We start from the raw sequence: 19,711 nt of genomic DNA, 5'->3' as shown, positions 1-19,711 counted from the left end.
TAACATATAAAAACATTATTGGTTTATTAACATTCACATCCTGTTTATAAATACAATTCTGTTATTGTACTATGAAGCTTTAGCATTTTATCCTGCAGGAAATTAGTTTTATTGTTTAACTGCAAGCTGAATTCAGAACGTCTGATTGGCTCAGAGTCGGTGACGAAGACGATGATGTCATGAAGTCTTCTCTTGGAGGATTTTCCTGACCAGAACAGGGTCGGCTCTGCCTTTGGTCTCTTTCTGAACCAGACCCATCAGCTTATTCAGAACTTTCTGGTTTCCGCTCCTGACGGCTCGAACCTGCGAACACAACAGCGACCTCTGATGTCACATGGCTCAGCAACTTATGAGAGCAACGAAACAATCAAACAGTTCACTCAGTCAAAAAGTCAACCTTCAGTTTTGTGTAGAAACTTTTCACAGAGACAGAGAGCAGGCTGACACTTTATTAGCACCTGTTGTCAGACAGGCAGCAACTCAAAGCACTTAAAGCAGGTAAACGACTCCCTGGAGATTGAAAGGGGCAGTATTATGTGTTTTCCAACCACATAGAATCATTTTATAGCACAATGAAGCAACTATGTTAGCTTCAGTTGTTTGAAAAATACTGTGTATATCTCAAACATGTCTTAAAATAAAATAGAATTGGTAATTTAGTGCCTTGAAATTGGGCCTCTGTCTCTTTAAGAAACTCTTGCTCTTTCTGAAACTGCCTTCAGGACTTCAACACAACGTGGCTCCTCTATTAACCCTTCAGCAACATTTTTACCAGCGTTGCACTGAGAAGTAGCTCCTATAATGAGCTCAGCAGATGTTTGCTAATTGCTGCTGGCTAGTCTGAAGGAGCTGAGTGGAAGAGCCTTCCCACTGCTTACATCCCCCAGAACGCTTTACAGTTCTGGATTGGACTTCAGTGAAAATATTAAATTATCAAACATATTATCAACAGATATTGATTACTTGTCCAATATCAGTGATATATCTGATTGGTTTATTGTCCAGCTCTACTGGACAAACTGAGTTCTGAGTTTCCCACTGAAAGCCAGAGAAGCATCAAAATGAACGTTAAAAACATACTGGAAATAAAATCCTCATATCTACTGACTCTATATGATATGAGAGATTCAGAGATGCGAGCGCACGCTGACCTCATCTGGATGTGATTCTACGACCTTCTGGCAGATTCGGTGAAGATCGGCATCGTCGCTAACGAGTCCCAAGTCCCGCTCCTGGATGATCTGCGGAGCCGCCTTGCCTGGCGATCTCCACATCTCCTGGAACACCTGGAGAGGAAAGGGAGCAGCAGGGGGTGCCGGCAGGTAAGAAGGAAAACACACACAGGAAGAAGAACGCAGGAGGCGGGAGGGATGGGGGGGTGCAGCACACTGACCTGCTTGGCAGCAGAGGAGGAGATGCGTCCTGCTTCCTGCAGCTCCAGCAGCTCAGCCAGGGCAGCAGGAGGGACTGGGCTGGAAGCAACGGAGAGTCTGAGTTAATTACATTGGAATAAACGGATGAGGATTCATGACAGAAATAGATAGAGATAGCAAAAGAGAGAGAAAGACAGAGACAGTGGTCGCTGAACTGAATGGAGAAGAAAAAGGTGATGAAGGTCTGGGATTTTCCTGATCAGTCCGCTCTGACTTACATCTATTTTAATTTTAATTTTTACCTTTATTAAGTTAATAAAGAGTGTTGGATTACAAGCTATTATCCCAGCAAAAATGGACAGAAATCACTGGACTTGAACTATTAATTGTTAAATCTAGAAGAGAGACTCAAAAAAAGCCCATTTGCTGAAAGAACAAAACTTTGACAGCAGAAATGAAACCAAAACTGTTAAAAAAAAAAAAAAATTTGCAATTAAAAAAAAAAAAAAGTTAACTGTAAATCCACCCAACCCAGAACTCCAGTAGTGGCAGGTTTAGCTTCAAATTCTGTAAATAAACCTTTTATTAATCATTTTTTTCATCCAAAGAAACAATCACCGCATCAGTCCTCCTCCCTACTAATGCTGCAGGTTTCTATGTTTCTTAAATGTTGATGTTAGAAGGATTTATTAGCTGGTTTCATTTCAAACAGCCAGTGGCATCAAAAGCTGACTGTGATTTTGGACACGTAATTATAAAAGTCTGAAACCATGCCAACCATTTTCCACCAAAACCAACCAGAAAGGCTTTTAATTTGAAGCTTAGATGCAACACGGGTAGAATCAGACCATTCCAGCCAGGAACTCGTCCTCAGGAAGAAGCTTTTCTCCCTGTCTGACAGTCACGGTGACTTCCTCAGAGCCAGACACAAATAATTAGAAAACACAAAATGATCCCATTTATTCCCCCGAGAAAGTCATTTGGCTCTGCTCTGGGATTTATCTGCCTCCTTCACTTTCAATCATGGTATTTTGAGAAGCGAAAAGGCCTGAAATGAAGTGTTTTTATCAGCTGCGGGGAAGAAGTGGAGCATCGTGAAAGAACCGCTCACAGCAGCTGGACCCAGATCTCTGACAGAACTACAGGCGATGCACCAATCCACTTTCTTCACTGCCGATACCGATATCTGAGGTTTAGTATCAGCCAATATTGATCCGATACAGAAAAACAGAGCTAAGTTGACTAAAAAAGTTTCTTATTTTTCTAAACACAGAGATAAATGTACTGAATTACTAACTTATTTGCTAAATCTGCACCAGTACAGAACAGTTAAATACACCAATAGCTTCACCATCTTGGTCAAACACGTAAAAACAACTTTCACTTATTCAGTCAGTACAATGCTAGTGGCTTGCAAAAGTATTCATACCCCTTTATGGAACCACAGCGGTTCCACAAAGGACTCTTAAATAAATAACACATAACACGAGGGGACCCTTTATATCCAAAATTAGTCCTGCATCGTTGATGTGACATTTGTCCTGGCATTGTTCTTCCTGTGCTCTCAAATAATGACTTTACAGTCTGAATTCATTCCTTGGTAGATGGGGTTCAGATTGGCACCATTTCCTTTTTGGCCGCCACCAGCAGAATTTTAAACAACAGTCATTTTTAAATGCAGCATTTTCCAAAGGACCAAGATGTAAAACCGGCAGGTCTTAGGTATTGTGTAGCCCAACACTGTTACAGAATTGTGTATAATTTTCATTCTGCTTCACAACTACATACCACTTTGTGTTGCTCTTTCACATTAAATTCCAATTAAATATATTTTTGTTTATGTGTGTAATGTGACAAAATATAGAAAAGTTCATGGGGTATGAATACTTCTGCGAGCCATTTTAAGTTTTCCTTTTTCTTATTGATGTCATCTTGCTTTATTTGATTGAACTGTACACGACGTTAGTGAACAGCTGTTTTTATGTGTTCTGGTGATAAACTGACCTGTGGCTCACGCTCAGGTCCTGCTGCTTCAGGAGCCCCAGCAGCTCATTGGTCACCCAGCCAATCACCTTCCTGGGATCCCTGCTGGTCCCCTTCATCACCGCCTCAAAGTACTCCATCAAGCCATCCTCATTCTGCACAGCAGCACCACATTCATCACTGAGCAGGAGCGTTGCCATTCAGTGGCAGAGTGACAGACTGCCGGTGTGAACTCACCACCAAAGTGAAGCTGTGCTCTGGCAGCAGGCCGTACGTCTGCACCAGCCTGTCTCTCCTGACGCTGGGCAGCTCGGGAAGCCCCGCCCTCAGGGTGCACAGCAGCACCGCCTGCCCCGCCTCCACGCCCGCAGGCAGCGACGCCTCATCCTCAAACACCAGCAGTGGAGGCAGGTTGGGCTCCGGCATGAACCTGCAGGAGGTGGAGGGGGAAGGTCTCTCAGGGTTAGAGGGAAGGTGGACGACTTCTGACTGCTTCTTTTATGACAGTAAAATGAATTCTGATTCTGACTTCTGCTGCGATACAAACTGGGTTGTTGTCGCATTTCACCTGACCAGCCTCACAGCTGTTACACTGCAAAAACACAAAATCTTACCAAGTGTTTTTCCTCTAGTTTTTAGTAAATATCTCAGTGCGCTTAAAATAAGACAAAACTGCTCTGGGGTTTATCTGCCTCCTTATAATGTACAAGTAACTTTTCAGCAAAAAATAGGAGATAGTTTTAAGTTAATAATTCCTTAATGGGGCAGAATTATGTATTTTCCAGACACATAGTATAATTTTGTAGCACAATTAAGTCACTATGTTAACTTCAGTTGTTATAAAAATGTTCTCTATATTGTGGAGAATTATCCTTCTCCATGCTAAGTTCTTGATGTATGAGGTGGCGTTCCCTAGTGTGTCATATGCTGTAATCTTAACTTTGATGGTGTTTCCTTTAGCTGTAGCTTTGCAACTAGCTAAAAGAAATAGAAGAAAAACTGAGAATTATTTATTCTCAATGATATCAAAATACAACTTAAAAGAAATGTTACTTCCCAATTTAATGCCTTGAAAATACGTTTCTGTCTCTTTAAAATCTCCTGCTCTTTCTGAAACTCCCCCTACAGGAAGTCGTCACAAAATGGCTCCTCTATTAACCCTTTAACAACATTTTACCAGCGTTTCACTGAGAAGCAGCTCCTATAATGAGCTCAGTAGACTCCAGGTCCACCAAGTGTTTGCTAATTGTGTCTGGCTAGTCTGAAGGAGCTCAATGGTGGTTTCACAGGGGAGGGCTGCTCTGAGTGGTGGAAGCTTAGAAGCTTGGAAATGAAATGGCAGGTCAGAGGAGGAGCTTCGCCTTCAAAGGCGGGGCTAGGTCCACCCAGGCGTTTTGTCCAACTGAATGGTTGCCATGGAGATAAAAGAATTTTCCAAACATGCAGAAATGAATTAAAGCAACACTCCAGGTATGTTTTTGTTGAGGGAGTAATATTATAACACGATGTAAAGCACAAAAATGTCAATGTTGCATAATACTGCCCCTTTAGTAAATTGCTGACCTAAAACCAGCTGAAAAGTTATTTGTAAGTTAGTTTTGTCTTATTTCAAGTGTACTAAGATATTTGTATTAGAAACTAGACCAAAACTCCTGGTGAGATTTTGTGTTTTTGCAGTGTGATGATGAATCCATGTTACTGCTGCTGCAGCTCTGCCTCCAGGTGGAGAGAATCTGTTTCAGAAACAACAAATCCAACCTGACCTGTAATCCTGAAGACCTTCTTTGTCCCGCATAGCAACAGTTTCCCTGGAGGGACAAAGACAAACGGGGACGAAATCAGCACTCTAGGAAATATTTAATAAAAACATTTTTAGAGTGAAAGTTTCACTCAAAGTTTAAACATTTTTCAAAACAAAAGAAAATGCTTGCTACAAAACAAAGTGTTTCTTTTCAATAGTAAAATTTTATTTTAATTTCAAAAGGGGCCACAAACTGTGAAGTGTACCCCTCCGCTTCGCCGAGTAACCTCGGACATGCAAGGGCTTCTGGGAAGCCACCAGAGCCCCAGAAGAAGAGCGAGGGCTCAGCTGTGAGACAGCAGGCTCATTCTGGTAGCGGCGCATAGCTCCCAGATAACGCGGGCCGACAGCGCCGTCCAAATGGCTCTATTCATCATCATTACCATCATGGCTCCTCCCGAGCCGAGCCCAGGCCTAATGAACCCGGCAGCCGTCTCGGTCGCTAGGCGCTGCTGCTGACGGCTGAATGCTGGCGCCGCTTCTTCATCCACTTACCCTGACTTGGAGTCGTACGCCCGGGTCTCGTTTAGCACCGCCCCTCCTCTCTGCACTACCTCCGTCTGTCTCTGGATCTCGAAGTCTGGACAGAACAACGAGTCGTCAAACACCTGTTGCCGCGCCCCGGCGGCCCTGACTTCTGTCACGAGAAACGGTTCAGCTACCAACGAATCAACCGACACGCAGGAAACTTGCTTCAGCAGCTGAACTTTTCCAGCTGCTTTTGGTTCTGTCAGCTGGAAGCGGAACTCAAACTATGATGGTTATTTCAGCGAGCAGCTGGGAAAAAGTCAGATGGTCTCACACTAACTGGATATGAACGTAAGGCAGTCTCACTGACAACGTCAACTCTCCATGATGCCCAAAGATTTGATCAGAAAAACATTCTCATTACTGCAAGAACCAAAAAGAATTTATTTTCTGAAAAATGAGCAGAACATTTCTCCATGGAAAACAAGAAAAGACAAATTTGTGTATGAAAATTACTTGTAGCTAATCTGTTAGCTGTTTTACGGGAGGGACAGTTAGAACTCAATAATTTCTATTTGCATGATTTATCGTTTTTGTCTTTTTTTCCTCTTTCATTCCAAAAACTGGATGACAAAAGTCTTCAGTTTGGTGCTTTGGTCTCAACTGGCCTTTGTTTTCGAAGAACTATTTTGTTTTCAGAGACTTCATAATTCATTTTATTTGTTATGTTGTTTTATTTATGTGAGGTATTTAAAATGTCTTCCAGTTCCAGTGTTAAACGTTCATTAAATTAAAGTTTATTGATCTTTGATTAACATTATATTATTTGAAAATATTATCGTTTATTGCAATAACTTCTAGGACAAGTGTTTCCATGTCAGGCCTAGAAACAGTCATATGAAAACGAGTGAAAACAAGCCGGCTGTTAAATATTTCATATATTAATGACATATTTTAGCTGTAGTGACTGAGATTCCTGCTAAACTTTCCATAAATATTTCATATATTAATGACATATTTTAGCTGTAGTGACTGAGATTCCTGCTAAACTTTCCATAAATCTTGCATAAAAAACAAAGAACATACTTGTATTGTATACACTAAAGATTTTTGTTTTTAAACAAGAACACTTTTTGTAATTGGTGAAATGAAGGAACTTTGCTTTTCTTTATGTCAGTTTTATCTAAAAAAAAAAACCAAACAAACATGTTTTTTATTCATATTTGTTAAAACTATCACTATGTTATGACAGCATGCTATGAGACAGATAATCTGTAAAACATCGATCTCCTCCACCTTCTACCTGAGCTACTACTACTGTCTGAAGACATGCACCGCTCCTGACCAAAAGCAACCAATCAGAGCCAGGAGGAGGAGCTTAGGGCTGTCAGCCAACCGTGTGTACTCACTGCTAAATGTGCCAATGGCAGCAAATCAATTTACCATTTATCTGCCATCATCTGCGGCAATGCTAACTAGCCTTAACTTTTACAATAGACTGTGCTGATGGGGAGAAGCTGCATTGTAGCAGAGAGCAAGGGATTGGGGCCTGAGCAGCGTGTACACAGACTTGATTGACAGCGCTAAGACCCTCCTAGCTCTGACAGTTCAACTCCCAGCTCCTCCTCTGTCCTCACCTATAGCTCTGGCCAGGTATCTAAGGCTGTTGATGTTCTTCACCTCCGTCCTGGTGCCCAGCGGCTCACCTGGCCGGTGCACCGATACGTTGGCGTCAACCCTCAGCTGGCCCTCTGCGCAGACAGCAGAGAAGCACGGCAACGTGGTTACAGCGGTGATTAAAATGCAAGCAGTGGAGGGGAGACAACAGAGTCAGCGGTTCCAAACCTGACATGTTGCCCTGACAGGTACCCAGCGCCTGCAGGATGAGCTGCAGCTCTCTGACAGCTGCAGCGGCCTCTTCTCCACAACTCATGTCGGGCTCCATCACCAGCTCCATCAGACCGACACCTGAGGCAGGAGCAGACAGCTGGGTTTCACATCCACCAGGTATCGACCTCTGACAGAGCACACTGAGAAACTCTATATGGATTTATAATAGAGACGTAAATAATTAATCAAAATACAATTAATTGTCCATTAATGGTTCATTAGGTTAAAATGAGTTGCAAAAGATTAACTAACAACGTCCGCTTTGGCCTTCTGTTAGTGTTGTAGTTTGGCCGCCACCCAGCAGAGGGCGCCACTGGTCACCCTTAAGCAGCAGAAACTAAGATGGCGGCGCTGCCCCAGAGCAAAGAGAAACGGTCCAAACAGAGTCCGTTGTGGGATGTAAAATGTAATTTATGCGGTTCTGTTTTGAAATATAAACACACGACAAGCTCATTGAGTTTCACCCTAAGCTAAAGGTTGATTTTGAGGTTCTGTCGTGAGTTAAAGCACTTCATGGAGCCAAGTTTTAACATTCCTGCTAGAGCAACCACAGACGACTTCTGTATGAACATTTCTGTTCATAGGGGATTAAATATTTCACATATTTCATTCTTTTCAGCTTTCGCTTTTCTAGTTAGCAACCTAAGTGGTTACGGTTTTGCTATAATTTGTAAATATGTCTAAATTTATTAGATTACACAAACAGACATAACTTTGTGTAATTAAACTTATGTTTAGATTCTAGGGGGCGCTGTGGCGCTCCAACCTGCTCTGTTGAGGTCGATGAGCGTCTGACTGTTGACGTCATCGTGCAGGCTCTTGCCGCTGTCTTGTTCCAGCTGAATCTGTTTGATGTACACATTCTTCCTCATCACCTGGTTCCTCTTCCTCCCTCCCAGGAAGCTGTAGGTTAACACTCCGTCCACCGCTACCGGGCGGCGCTGCTGTGTGATCTGGTACCCAGCCTGGAGGAGAAAAGCCGCCTTAAGTCCTGGCGCTGGGTGACATCACAGAGATGCGAAACATTTCTACGCAAGTCTGAGCCACAGTTTCTCTATTTGTGTGAACTTTGACTGAGCCATCGTGCTTTCCTGTCCCAGCCTCACACTGCTTTTCTCACAGGTTTGCCTTGTCTTTAGATCCCTGAACAAGGTTTTTACCAACGCTGCACTGAGAAGTAGCTCGACTAATGAGCTCAGCAGATGCACAGTTCCACCAGGTGTTTGCTAATGGATGTTGGCTAGTCTGAAGGAGTTGAGTGGGGTTTGTGAGGTGGAACCTTTGAGCTGCTTGGAAACTGCAGCTCAAAGGAGTAGCTGTGTCTCAAAGGCCATGCTAGGTTCACCCAGGCATTTTGCACAACTGAATGGTTGCCATGGGTGATTGAAGGGTTTATCAAAAATGCACGAAAGAATCAAAGCAACACTTCAGGTATGTTTTTGATGATAGAATAAAAGCTGATTTAAAATAATACTGCCCTTCATATTTTAGGTGTTCCTCTGTTCCTGTGGGCCTAAGAATTAATTGACCATGTTTCTATGGGAACTGCATCACAAGAACTAAACATTAATCACACTTATGCTAAAGACAGAGAAGGTGGGAGAGAAGATAGAAGGCAGGTTGTTAGTCAGCAGGTTCCTGACTGATGCCATCAATCACTCCGTCTTCCTGAAACAGCTGAGCACAGCAGCCATCCTCCACTTCCTGTAGGCTCTGATCAGAAGCTACATGAAGCAGTCCCTGCTCTGACACCTGCATTTACCATGCTGGTCTCTGTTGATTTAACCATCTCCAACGGTTACCATGGTAAACTGTGTAGGTGGAGCATGTCCGATTCCATATTAATATCTGTATTGGTTCCAATACTAAACAAAAAATCTATATCGGGTATCGGTGATAATGTGCCCATCCATAAGGGGCTGATCTATTCAGTCTAATTCTAGGTTTTATATTTTTTTATTTTACATTTATTTTGCAGTTTATGTTTTAGATATTTGATCAAGATAGTTGTTTTTGTCAGATTTCAGTTTCTTTATTATATATTTTTCATTGACTGTTCTAAACCTAATTACACTGACTGAACAAATCAATGTTGTTTTTACATGTTGTTCAAGCTTGTGAAGTTATTGGTGTGAGCTGTACTTGTGCAGTTATCAAATAAATGTGTAACTCAGTAAATGTATGTATGTGTTTAAAAAAATGAACATTTTAAGTCAATTCAGCGCTGTTTTCTTTATCGGATCAAGTCAGCCGATTATAAACCTCTGATATCGGTATTGGAAGTAAAAAAAGTTGATTGGTGCAATTAATGAAAATGCTGTGTTTTCCTGCAGAACCAATCAGCTGCTCTTCAAACCATTTCCTGCTGGTGACATCATATTAAGATATCCTGGATCTGCTCAGATCGCCACCTTGGCCTTAACGACCATTACATGGTCACAAACACTCCACTTCTGTGCTTATTCCGCCCTCTGCAGCCATACTGGGAATCTCATCGGTGGCCTCCAGACACGGTGGTTCAGTTGCACACTTTATATCTGAGGGGAACTTGAATCATTTAGATTTTAGAAGACGTGTGTGGTCAATAAATGAAAGCCGCAGCTCGCCTGGCCTCTCCGTTCAGATAGTCCCATTATGAGCAGCTGGGGCATTTTACACAATACAATCATTACATTTTTGTGGATCTTATCAATAATGAACAATGCAGAGTGAAAGATGTCATCTTTCCACCGAGGGCCCTTCCTCCTTCAGTGCTGCAGCCTTCAACCTGGGCACTGCAGGAGGACACAGAATGTCTCATCAGCTGCATCGTTATAAGGGGGAGTATTGTGTGTCCTCCAGGCTTTTAGTGGCATTTTAATAGCACTATCAAGTAACCATGTTACCTTGAGTTTTCATAAAAATGCTTTGTTTACAAAATTTTAACTCATAATTTAACACCTTGCAATTAGACCTCTGCCTCTTTAATACACAACATGGCTCCCCTACTAACCCTTCACCAATGTTTTTACCAGCGTAAAAACGTTGGTGACGCAACGTGTTTGCTAATTGCTGCTGGCTAGTCTGAAGGAGCTGAGTAGGTGGGATCATAGAGGAGGGTGGCTCTTTTTTCTTCTAATTGTTTTGTTGAGTTCCGAAACATTGTGAGATTTGTGAGGCCACGTGGTTTAATTTCGGAATTACTATTCAACTATACAGAACTCAGTTTAACGTTTTCCTTATATATTTTTGAATTTCAGACATTGAAAAACACAATGCAAAGATAAGTCACAAACAAAATGATAAAAAAAGAATAAATAAATAAATACAGAAGATTTCAAATTGTTGTTTCATGTTTTTTAGTTAAATTTCTTCTTTGTCTTATTAAAACATATTGAAATATGAACAGTCAAAATACAATAAGTTGCAGCTAATTTTGATATGACGGTTTTCTCACCATTACACTCCTCCTCCAGACAGTCTTATTAAAATAGCAGGAGACATCTTTGATTAACCATCATCCTCATTATTATGTTTGCCCTGAGCCGTCCATAATCCTTTTTAGGAGGCTTGGACAGACTTTGCCGATTTAAAATGCTAAACTCTTTAGCACCTCCTTTCTTAGAATTTCTATAAATTTGAGGAAAGGTCTCTGTGGGGGCAACCGTGACATTTAATCTTTTCCTTAAAATGTCACACATAATGCCAGGAAAATTAGCCCCAGGCCCAGAAAGGTTGGGAAAGATCACTGTGCAAGCGGCTCGCTTCGGAAAGAAAATATGAGGACCACCAGCAGAACGGTGAGGTTTCTTACCAGAGAGCCCCAATTATTCATGTTACCATTAAATAGCTGATTCTAGACTCCACAAACAATTATAAGGAAACAGATTTTCAGAATCTATTTATCAATCAATTTCACATGAGAGATTGGTTGTATTCAGGGGAAAAAAAGTACTAGTTCGAAGTGAAATAATGGAAAAAATATCTCGGCAGATTATTTTGCTCAAAACTAGTAATTTTCCATCAGTATAAAGGAAGGAATAAATGAATTAAAATAAGCTCCCATTTCTTTCTGAAGAGTTACTGGGAAGTTTGTTTTGTCTTATTTCATGGTACTAAAATATTTGCACTAGAAATAGATAAAAATACTTGGTAACATTTTACGTTTTTGTGGTTAGGACATTTTTGGGCTCTCCTAATTTACATTACCTTTTCTTTTTTATAGGTTTTATGGAGATTATTTTTTTCAGTTTTAATCACTTACTTTAATTACGATAAATTATTTTCTTGCAATGTTTAAAATAGTACAAAATCTCCATATTTTCAAATATGTAATAAAAACTCAAAGGTTCTCAGGGTGTCATTTTTTCACTCTACACAGGCAACTACAGAGGACTAAAGTAAACAAACTGCTAATTAAAAAGGGTTCATGTTTGAAACTTAAGGTTAATTTTCTTTCATTTAAAGGTGATCAACTGTGTTCTCTTGAACAGGGATTGGTCCATGTGCGATACAAAACATGTTTATTGCATTTTTTGCACAAAATGACTCTTAGAGACTTTAGTCTGCTCAGTTCTGCCTATTTTGAGCTGTTTTAGGGCCTCTGTCACTGTAAATTCAAATAAGCTCCTGTTGGCCACACCCCTTAACTCGACGTTCACACTCGCACATGACAATGGCTGTATAAACAGATGCACAATTGTATAACCGTACATCTTTGATAAGCAGAAGTAGAGCCTCCTACACAATCAGAAAGAGGTTTCTGGAAGGCAAATTAACAACAAAACATTTGTCTTTTCCAGCAGCCATTGTATAGTGCATAAAACCAGCAGAGCAAAGGAGCTGGAGCTCTGTTGGGTTGCTAGGTAACGGGGCTTGGCTTGGCTGGGGTTGCTCGGTAACAGTGCATTACCTGTCTCATGTAACTTTTCAGGTGGTCTTTAAAATGGCTCATTTTCCAGACACCAAAAAAATGTTTTTATTGCTAACAAATGGCTGGGTATTTTTTTTAAGTGCTTGGGTTGTGTTTAGGAGCAGTTGAGACTCAAATGGAAGTACAAAAACATGCAAAATGTGAATTTTGCATAATAGGTCTCCTTTAACAGTCGAAGCCAATATGTATTCATGCAAACAAATCCAGATAAATGATGACTTTCTGCCTCCTGTGGTAACACCTTTCTACCTACGAATCATAAATATGTTGCAGAACATGGCGAACACACACTCACAGGAAGGTCGGCATAAAAGTAGTGTTTCCTGTCAAAGACTGACTTCTTGTTTATGGTGCAGTTGAGAGCCAGTCCTGTCATCACTGCTGCTTCAACGCATCGCTTGTTGAGGACCTGTGAACACATGGCAACATTAACACTCTCCTAGAACAAGCAGAAGAATTATGAACAAGTTAAGTTCAATATGAATATGCTAAATATGACTCACAGGAAGAGTTCCGGGCAAAGACGCATCAAAGAACGAAACCAAGGAGTTTGGAGGAGCTAAAAACTGAACCGACGAGCCAGAGAACAGTTTGGTGTTTGAGCTAATCTGCGCGTGGATTTCCAAACCGACCACTCCAACCAGCTGCTGCAGAGCGCTGAGGTACCAAACACACACAAGAGAGAAGTGGATGACAGAGATGTCTGGGGCAGAAGGAAAATAGTGAACATTACAACGTTTCTTCATGTCTTCTCCGGTCCACAACCTCCTGCTGTTTGTTTTTCAAAGAGCTGCTTGATCTGCAATAAATGTTAGTTAATTATTTAAACAGGCTCTCCATGTATGAGATACATTTGCTGACACTAGTTGTGTGAAGCAGCATAAAGCCTTTAAAGGCTTTATGAGGCTACAAGGCTATTTTAATACCAAAACATCAGGTATTTTCAAGAAAACTTCTTCAGATTTTAATATTTTTCTTCTAACAGTTCAATAGGCTAATCATTATCTGCAGATTGCTTGCCACAAAATAAACTTGTCGCAATAAGCAATCAGTCAGTTAATCAATTTGATATTTTTTTAAAGGAATTTTTGTTTATAGAGACTAAATAATACATTTTATAGATGGGTCGGGTTTTGTATGGTTTTTAATTTCCTTTTTACTTATGGTTTTTGGTTGATGTATTTTTTTATGTTTTGTTCTTTACAAAATAAAAGTTTATTAGTCTTTGAGGAAGCAAACTTGTACCATTATGTCATTACCATGTTAGATGAGAATGGTCTATTTAAGTTTATCGCAAAACTTTCTGAGCCAATTTATTATCCAGCAAAATTGGTTATCATGACAGATCTACTATGAACCCAATGTGGCAGGTCTTTTTTTTTTTTTTTTTGCACAAGTATTTTGTATTACAGCATGCTCCATGTACCAGAGTTCTTCCAAAGTTGTTTGAGATGGTAAAGGTTCAGTCAGGAGAATTTCTAAATGTTAGCTTGACTGTGAAGATGTTATTTTACTTCAACATACACCTAAGTACATCCAGTTTCACTATTGCTTACCGCAGATAATACATTGGCTGTTCATATATACCCCGCTGAACCCCGGAAAACGTGAACGTTTAAATGGTTTGTATTTTTGTTGCATTACATTGCATCTCTCACAGTCACCATAACATCGAGACAGTATAGTTTAGTAAAGAAAATAGTTCACCTTTTCTCCAGCGGCTGACTGCTGCATTGAAACTTAGATGTGCTGATCCATCTGATAAACAAACAGGAAGATTTTTGATAATAAGGTATTAATTTGATGTTATGAAGCAGCTCCCTGGCTGCTATACGGGAGGCGGCCATGATGGCCCAGTCGCTCTGATGTTCATGGGAGTTGTAGTACTTTAAAAGTGACCTTCAACGTTAAACAGAGCGATGCTGGTGCTTAATACTACAAGCCCCAGCAGTTAAAGGGGGAGCTTTAAACGAGCCCTAGCTTCCGTTCACAACGCGTCATTTCCGCTATACCGACTGGCGGGACTTCTTCACCTGCTGGAAATATTAGGAACGGGTTGTTTACAGCCATTATAAGATTATTTTCAGGCACCGAAACGAATCCAAGCTCTTAAAACATGATGGCGAGAAGCGGAAAAGACTCCAGAGGACTGAAAGACGACATGGCCGTGTTCTCAAACGGGTGCCGGGAGGAGCCCTCAGCGGGGGACGCAGGAGTCTCGGAGGCCGAGTCCCGTTCCAATGGAGCAGCAGCAGCGGTCAGCCCGCAGAAGTTCACCTTCAGCCCGGAGCCCAGCATGGAGGACATCCGCAGGATGCAGGCCGACTTCACGGACGAGCGCGACTGGAATAAGTTCCACCAGCCCCGCAATCTGCTCCTGGCCATGGTCGGGGAGGTGGGCGAGGTGGCGGAACTCTTCCAGTGGCGGGGAGAGGTGGCGGAGGGTCTGCCGGACTGGACCGAGTCCGAGCGGGAGCAGCTGGCGCACGAGCTGAGCGACGTGCTCATCTATCTGGTGGAGCTGGCCGAGAAGTGCCGCGTGGACCTTCCCCAAGCGGTGCTGCGCAAGATGGCGCTGAACCGACTCAAATATCCCACCAGCAAGGTGCACGGCTCGGCCAAGAAATACACAGAGTACAAGGACTGAGAGCTGGGGGGTGGGGGTGAGTAGGGTAAATAAAACTTAACGTCTTATTTCCAGAGACTCACTGGACACATGTCTGCTATAAGAGCCCAGCTCTTCTGGGTTCTGGTTCCGCTGTTAGAGACTCAGAGTTTCAGGGAAGAAGATGTTTCTCCCTGAAGTCCCAGTTCAGGAGCTTTAAGATTTCAGTTCAAAGGTGACAGTCTGAATAACACTGTCCACTATAACACGGAAACATTGAGAGGGATTGGATCATTTTTGTTTTTAACTATGTATTTTTTTGTAAACATTTTTGTCTAGATCAGTTTTCTTTTCTTTTTGCTTTTTTTTTTAACTTTAAAATAGTAAAAAAGTATTTTAAAATCTGAGCTGTGTTCTGTGTTTCTAACATAACCTTAAACCTGTTGAGTTACTTGGATTTTTTACTTCATTCCCTAGTCAGGAGGCTGAATGTGGAGTAAAATGACATTTATAAATGATGAAATGTCCAGTTCTATTCAGCAAAAGTTTCAGACATAGTTGAGGGACATTTTAACATCTTTTTCTAATCTGTTTGAGTCAAATGTCAATTTTAATTTGAAAGAATTTTGAATTATGTTTGACAGGGTTCTTTAATTTGTAGCTGAATGAAATAGATTTTATGGATTTAAAATCCATTTTAAATTAATTTATTTAGCTATTTAAACATACTTGTCCTTTTGCACTTTTGCAACTCTTCATCCTGTCAATGGTATAATTCTGCAGTTAAGTTTTAGAAAAAGAGCAGAACTATTTTTAAAATGAAGAAAATGTGATACAATTAATATCTTGGAGAAAATATCAGTTTGTTCATTAAAGGTTATATTTAAAATATCTGTAAATTGTCAGATATTAAAAGTTGTCAAAAGGCAAAGTTACTGCAGTTATGAAAAATGTTGACCTAATTTTTCAATTATTGACAGTTTTAAAGAAAGTGACTCAGATCCAGTTTTTAGGTAGATTATTTAGCATACATTTTTAAAATGACTCTTGTCCTTCAACAACAACCCAGTGTGTTCTTCAATGTTCTATATATGAAGAGTTAATATTAATTTTGAAATTATAAAGAATTTTTAGTGATATAAATAGAAAATAAATGATAGTTTCTACATTTCTGTGAAGTGCAATAAGATCAAATTGTGCTGATCTAAAAATTTTGTGCACGAAAAATTTTACTTTGGTTCCATTTTACTCTCAAAACATTTTAAATACAAAAAAATTTTGGAAGAGGAATGAAAAAGTCTTGCAAATATATAAATCTATTATTATTACCCTTCCACATTTATTCTAAAGAACTTACTGTTTAGGACAAACTGTTTGGCTATGCTCACCGGCCTTAGCATTCACAACAGGCTCTGCTAGCTGCAGCATAGCAGAGAGCAAGAGGAGGAATACAGAAGTGATTGACAGCGCTATGACCCGCCTCTTGGCTCTAATTGGCAGTTTTTAGTTAGCAACAGAGGAGCTCGATTTCTTTCCCCACAGATTATCTGTTTTATACTGTACTGTTGGGACATAGTGACAGTGTCAACAAATACGTAAAAAATATACATTTTTATAAAAGTTTCAGCTGCTTTAGCTTTTATCATATTTGCATTGAACTGCGTTTTATCTGATCTCTCCTTCAGAGCTGCCTGGGCTCAGTCCAAACTGCCACCATCAAAACTAAAGCAGCTGAGTGAACAGATAGCTGTGGTACTGCTGGTCTTAAAACTTTGGTCATAAAAAAATTATATTTTTCAAACTAAGTTCAAAGACATTTTTAAGCATGAATTCTTTCTGGGCTTGTGACATAGCAGCGTGCACCTGCTGTGATTTATGATGTGGTCTTCTGCTTTCAATGCAAACACTTTTTTTTTTTCTTTCATTCCATGCAGAGTGTAATAAAATTATTTTGTTATACTTGGAAAAGTCTTTCAGATAACCAATAACTTGATTTAGAGGATCTTGTCCAAGAAATAAAATGAAATAATAATGGAACCTCATCTTTCATGTCAGCTGAATATTTCTATCATCAAACGTTTGAAATGCAAAACTCGTTTACAATGGGATTCTCTCCCCCACCCCTTTTAAATTAATTTGATCAGATTTGAGTCTCAAACACTGCCCTCATCTGGAGATCCTGGTAGTCACATGTGAGTCATCATCAGTAATCCATCAAGGAGAGCCGTCACGCATCCCTGAGATGCCGCAGTGTTTGAGCCCAGCCTGACTTCAAAGTAAACAGCTTTTTATTTAAAAAGATGCTTCAGAGCTTTTCACAGCTAGAATGAGAAATCTTTGTGGCAGGAATCCAAGAGCTTGGATTTCTAAACTTTTCCTTTGCTGATGTAATTTGTGAAGGCATTTCACACCACGGCAAAGGGAAATCACAGAAAACCTTTCTTGTAATGCCTTCGAAACAGAAGCAGAACAAAGACAGAAGAACTCCCATCAAGCCTCAGCAATATCTCTCACATCTTAAAAGATAAAAACTAAGACAACACTTAGAGGTAGTTCTTCTAAAACACAAGACACTGTGACCGCTAATTTTCCAGCTGCTCTTTGATAACGAAGTAGAGTCAAATTCAGGCTGTCTCAGTCCATCCGTCCATCAGGTTTGTTGTATTTATTGTTTTATAATCTGATTCCTCCTTTCCTCCCTCTCTTTTAGGGGCAGTATTTTGTATTTTCAAGGCATTTAGTGGCATTTTATAGCACATGGTACATTCAATTGACAAAAAAATGCTGTATATATCAAATTCGATTTAACTTTCTAATTTAACGCCTTGAAATTGAGCCTGTCTGTTTAAAACCTGCTCTTTCTGAATCTCTGCCTTCAGGAAGTCATCACAACTGCAGCTCTGAGGAGGAGCTTTGTCCATGAAGGCGGGGCTAGGTCCACCCAAACGTTTTGCACAACTGAATGGTTGCCATGGGAAATTACAGGATTTCTCAAACATGCATGAAATAATCAAAGCAGTACTCCAGGAATGTTTTTGATGAGACAGTGTAAAGCTAAAAAAAAGTTGATTTTATATAATACTGCAAATGATTTTTAGTTTTAAGTTGAGTGCAAATTAAAACTTGTCTGATTGCCAAGCATTTATGAGGTCCCATATTAGTAAAACATGTAAAAACTAGACACATACGTTTTAATACCTAATAAAACATGTTTTTTACAGAAACCAGAGAAAATAAGTCTAAAGGTTTTAAAATGGCCTAGTAAAAGCTTAGCTTTTAGTAAAAAATTTATTAGTAAAAGCCTAGCTTTTACTAATACATTTAAACAATACTGATAATATTAAATTTAATTTCCTCTCATGTAAAATAAAATAGTGTACATTAATTAATGTACACTCATTAAATATGTACACTAAATAATGTACATATTTAATGAGTACATACTTAAAAATGTGCACTTTTTTTCTTTTTTTACCAATTAAGAGGAAACAGTTGTGAATCCACACAAGCAACCTGAGAGCAGAGCAGAGCAGGCAAACAGGAAGCAGACTGGGAGACGAGTCGTAATGACTGTATTTCTTAAAGTCAGATCTGATCATTAGAATTTGTTCAATCCCCCCAAAAATTGTAAGCAGAATTGCAAATGGCTTCAGAACCTCTTTCGTTTCCATTCCCTGAAAGAACGAACCGTACTTCTGTTAGTTTGAAGACCAGGCTCGTGTTTCACTGCGAATGATTTTACTGATCCCTACTTCCACATTTAATCAAATCTATTCGCTAAAAGAGAGTTAAGACAGCTTCGGTCCCGTCGCATTTTCATGTTTTCAGAAAGACAGACGGCTTGACGCTGCGACTCCAAGGGCATAATTAAATTGAGGTTCCTTAGATTTTACTTCTGCTTGATAATGTTCAGAGAACGCGATACCATCAGGCCTGCGGTTGCTTGATTTGAGTTCCAAAGGCATGCTCTGTTGAGTTTCTCGACCTCAAACCGATTAGCTTTCAAAGAGACATTTTCACTTCAAGTGAGCACATTTATTGTTTGCGTGGAAAAGCTCTGGCTTCCTTTTTCCTCTTCCTGCTGTCACTATCTGCATCTGGCGCTGGGAGCTGTCAGGTCTCAAACAAAGAGGTTATCCAGCAGCAGCGCTTCACATCACACCAACATGTACACATCCACAGGAACATGAGGGAGCTCTTCATGCTAATGGACAGAAATGATGCCAGAAACAATCACACATCCTCAATTCACCAAATGGATGGGAGGCATTAGGGGCTTTTTTTGTGAACTGTCTTTTGTTTTTATGCGTCTCTTGAAGGTAAGATGTTACAGTAGTAACTCTCTTGCAGCAGCTAACCATTTCAGTTTGTGCTGATGCATAAAATATGGCTCAGGTGTTGTCTGAGCCATTTATCAAGTCGTATGTCCCATAATTAGCATTCAGTGACAGCTGTGATGGAGACAATAGATACACGTTTTGTGCAACATAATTCAAATGTTAATGTTGGAATTATTTATTTGAATCTTCATAAAAAAAATAAAAAATAAAAAGAGTCTTCAGTTAAGCCTACAGACACCTGTGTGAAGAATGTATGCTTCAAAAAAATCCATCCATCCATCCATCCATCCATCCATCCATCCATCCATCCATCCATCCATCCATCCATCCATCCATCCA

General features: G+C 40.2%; 2 protein-coding genes across 2 annotated transcripts; one reads left to right on the top strand and one right to left on the bottom strand.

The window, feature by feature from the left end:
- On the bottom strand, positions 1-14,357 carry gatb (glutamyl-tRNA(Gln) amidotransferase, subunit B). The gene is made up of 13 exons (XM_007549652.2): positions 14,135-14,357; positions 12,931-13,084; positions 12,723-12,836; positions 8,282-8,480; positions 7,471-7,593; positions 7,263-7,376; positions 5,653-5,737; positions 5,120-5,164; positions 3,594-3,786; positions 3,378-3,511; positions 1,394-1,472; positions 1,152-1,286; positions 1-303 (listed from the first exon to the last, which is right to left on the bottom strand). The coding sequence occupies exons 1-13, from the start codon at positions 14,272-14,274 to the stop codon at positions 178-180; spliced, it is 1,641 nt and encodes a 546-aa protein (XP_007549714.1). The 5' UTR covers positions 14,275-14,357; the 3' UTR covers positions 1-177.
- A 59-nt stretch (positions 14,358-14,416) lies between these two features.
- On the top strand, positions 14,417-16,033 carry dctpp1 (dCTP pyrophosphatase 1). Its single transcript, XM_007549651.2, has one exon. It carries the CDS (start codon positions 14,544-14,546, stop codon positions 15,072-15,074), a length of 531 nt encoding a protein of 176 aa, XP_007549713.1. The 5' UTR covers positions 14,417-14,543; the 3' UTR covers positions 15,075-16,033.
- Positions 16,034-19,711: the final 3,678 nt, after the last annotated feature.

Source organism: Poecilia formosa, unplaced genomic scaffold (genome assembly GCF_000485575.1).
Source record: "Poecilia formosa unplaced genomic scaffold, Poecilia_formosa-5.1.2 Scaffold32, whole genome shotgun sequence".
Classification (NCBI taxonomy): domain Eukaryota; kingdom Metazoa; phylum Chordata; class Actinopteri; order Cyprinodontiformes; family Poeciliidae; genus Poecilia; species Poecilia formosa.
This window is presented reverse-complemented; position numbering and strand designations above follow the sequence as displayed.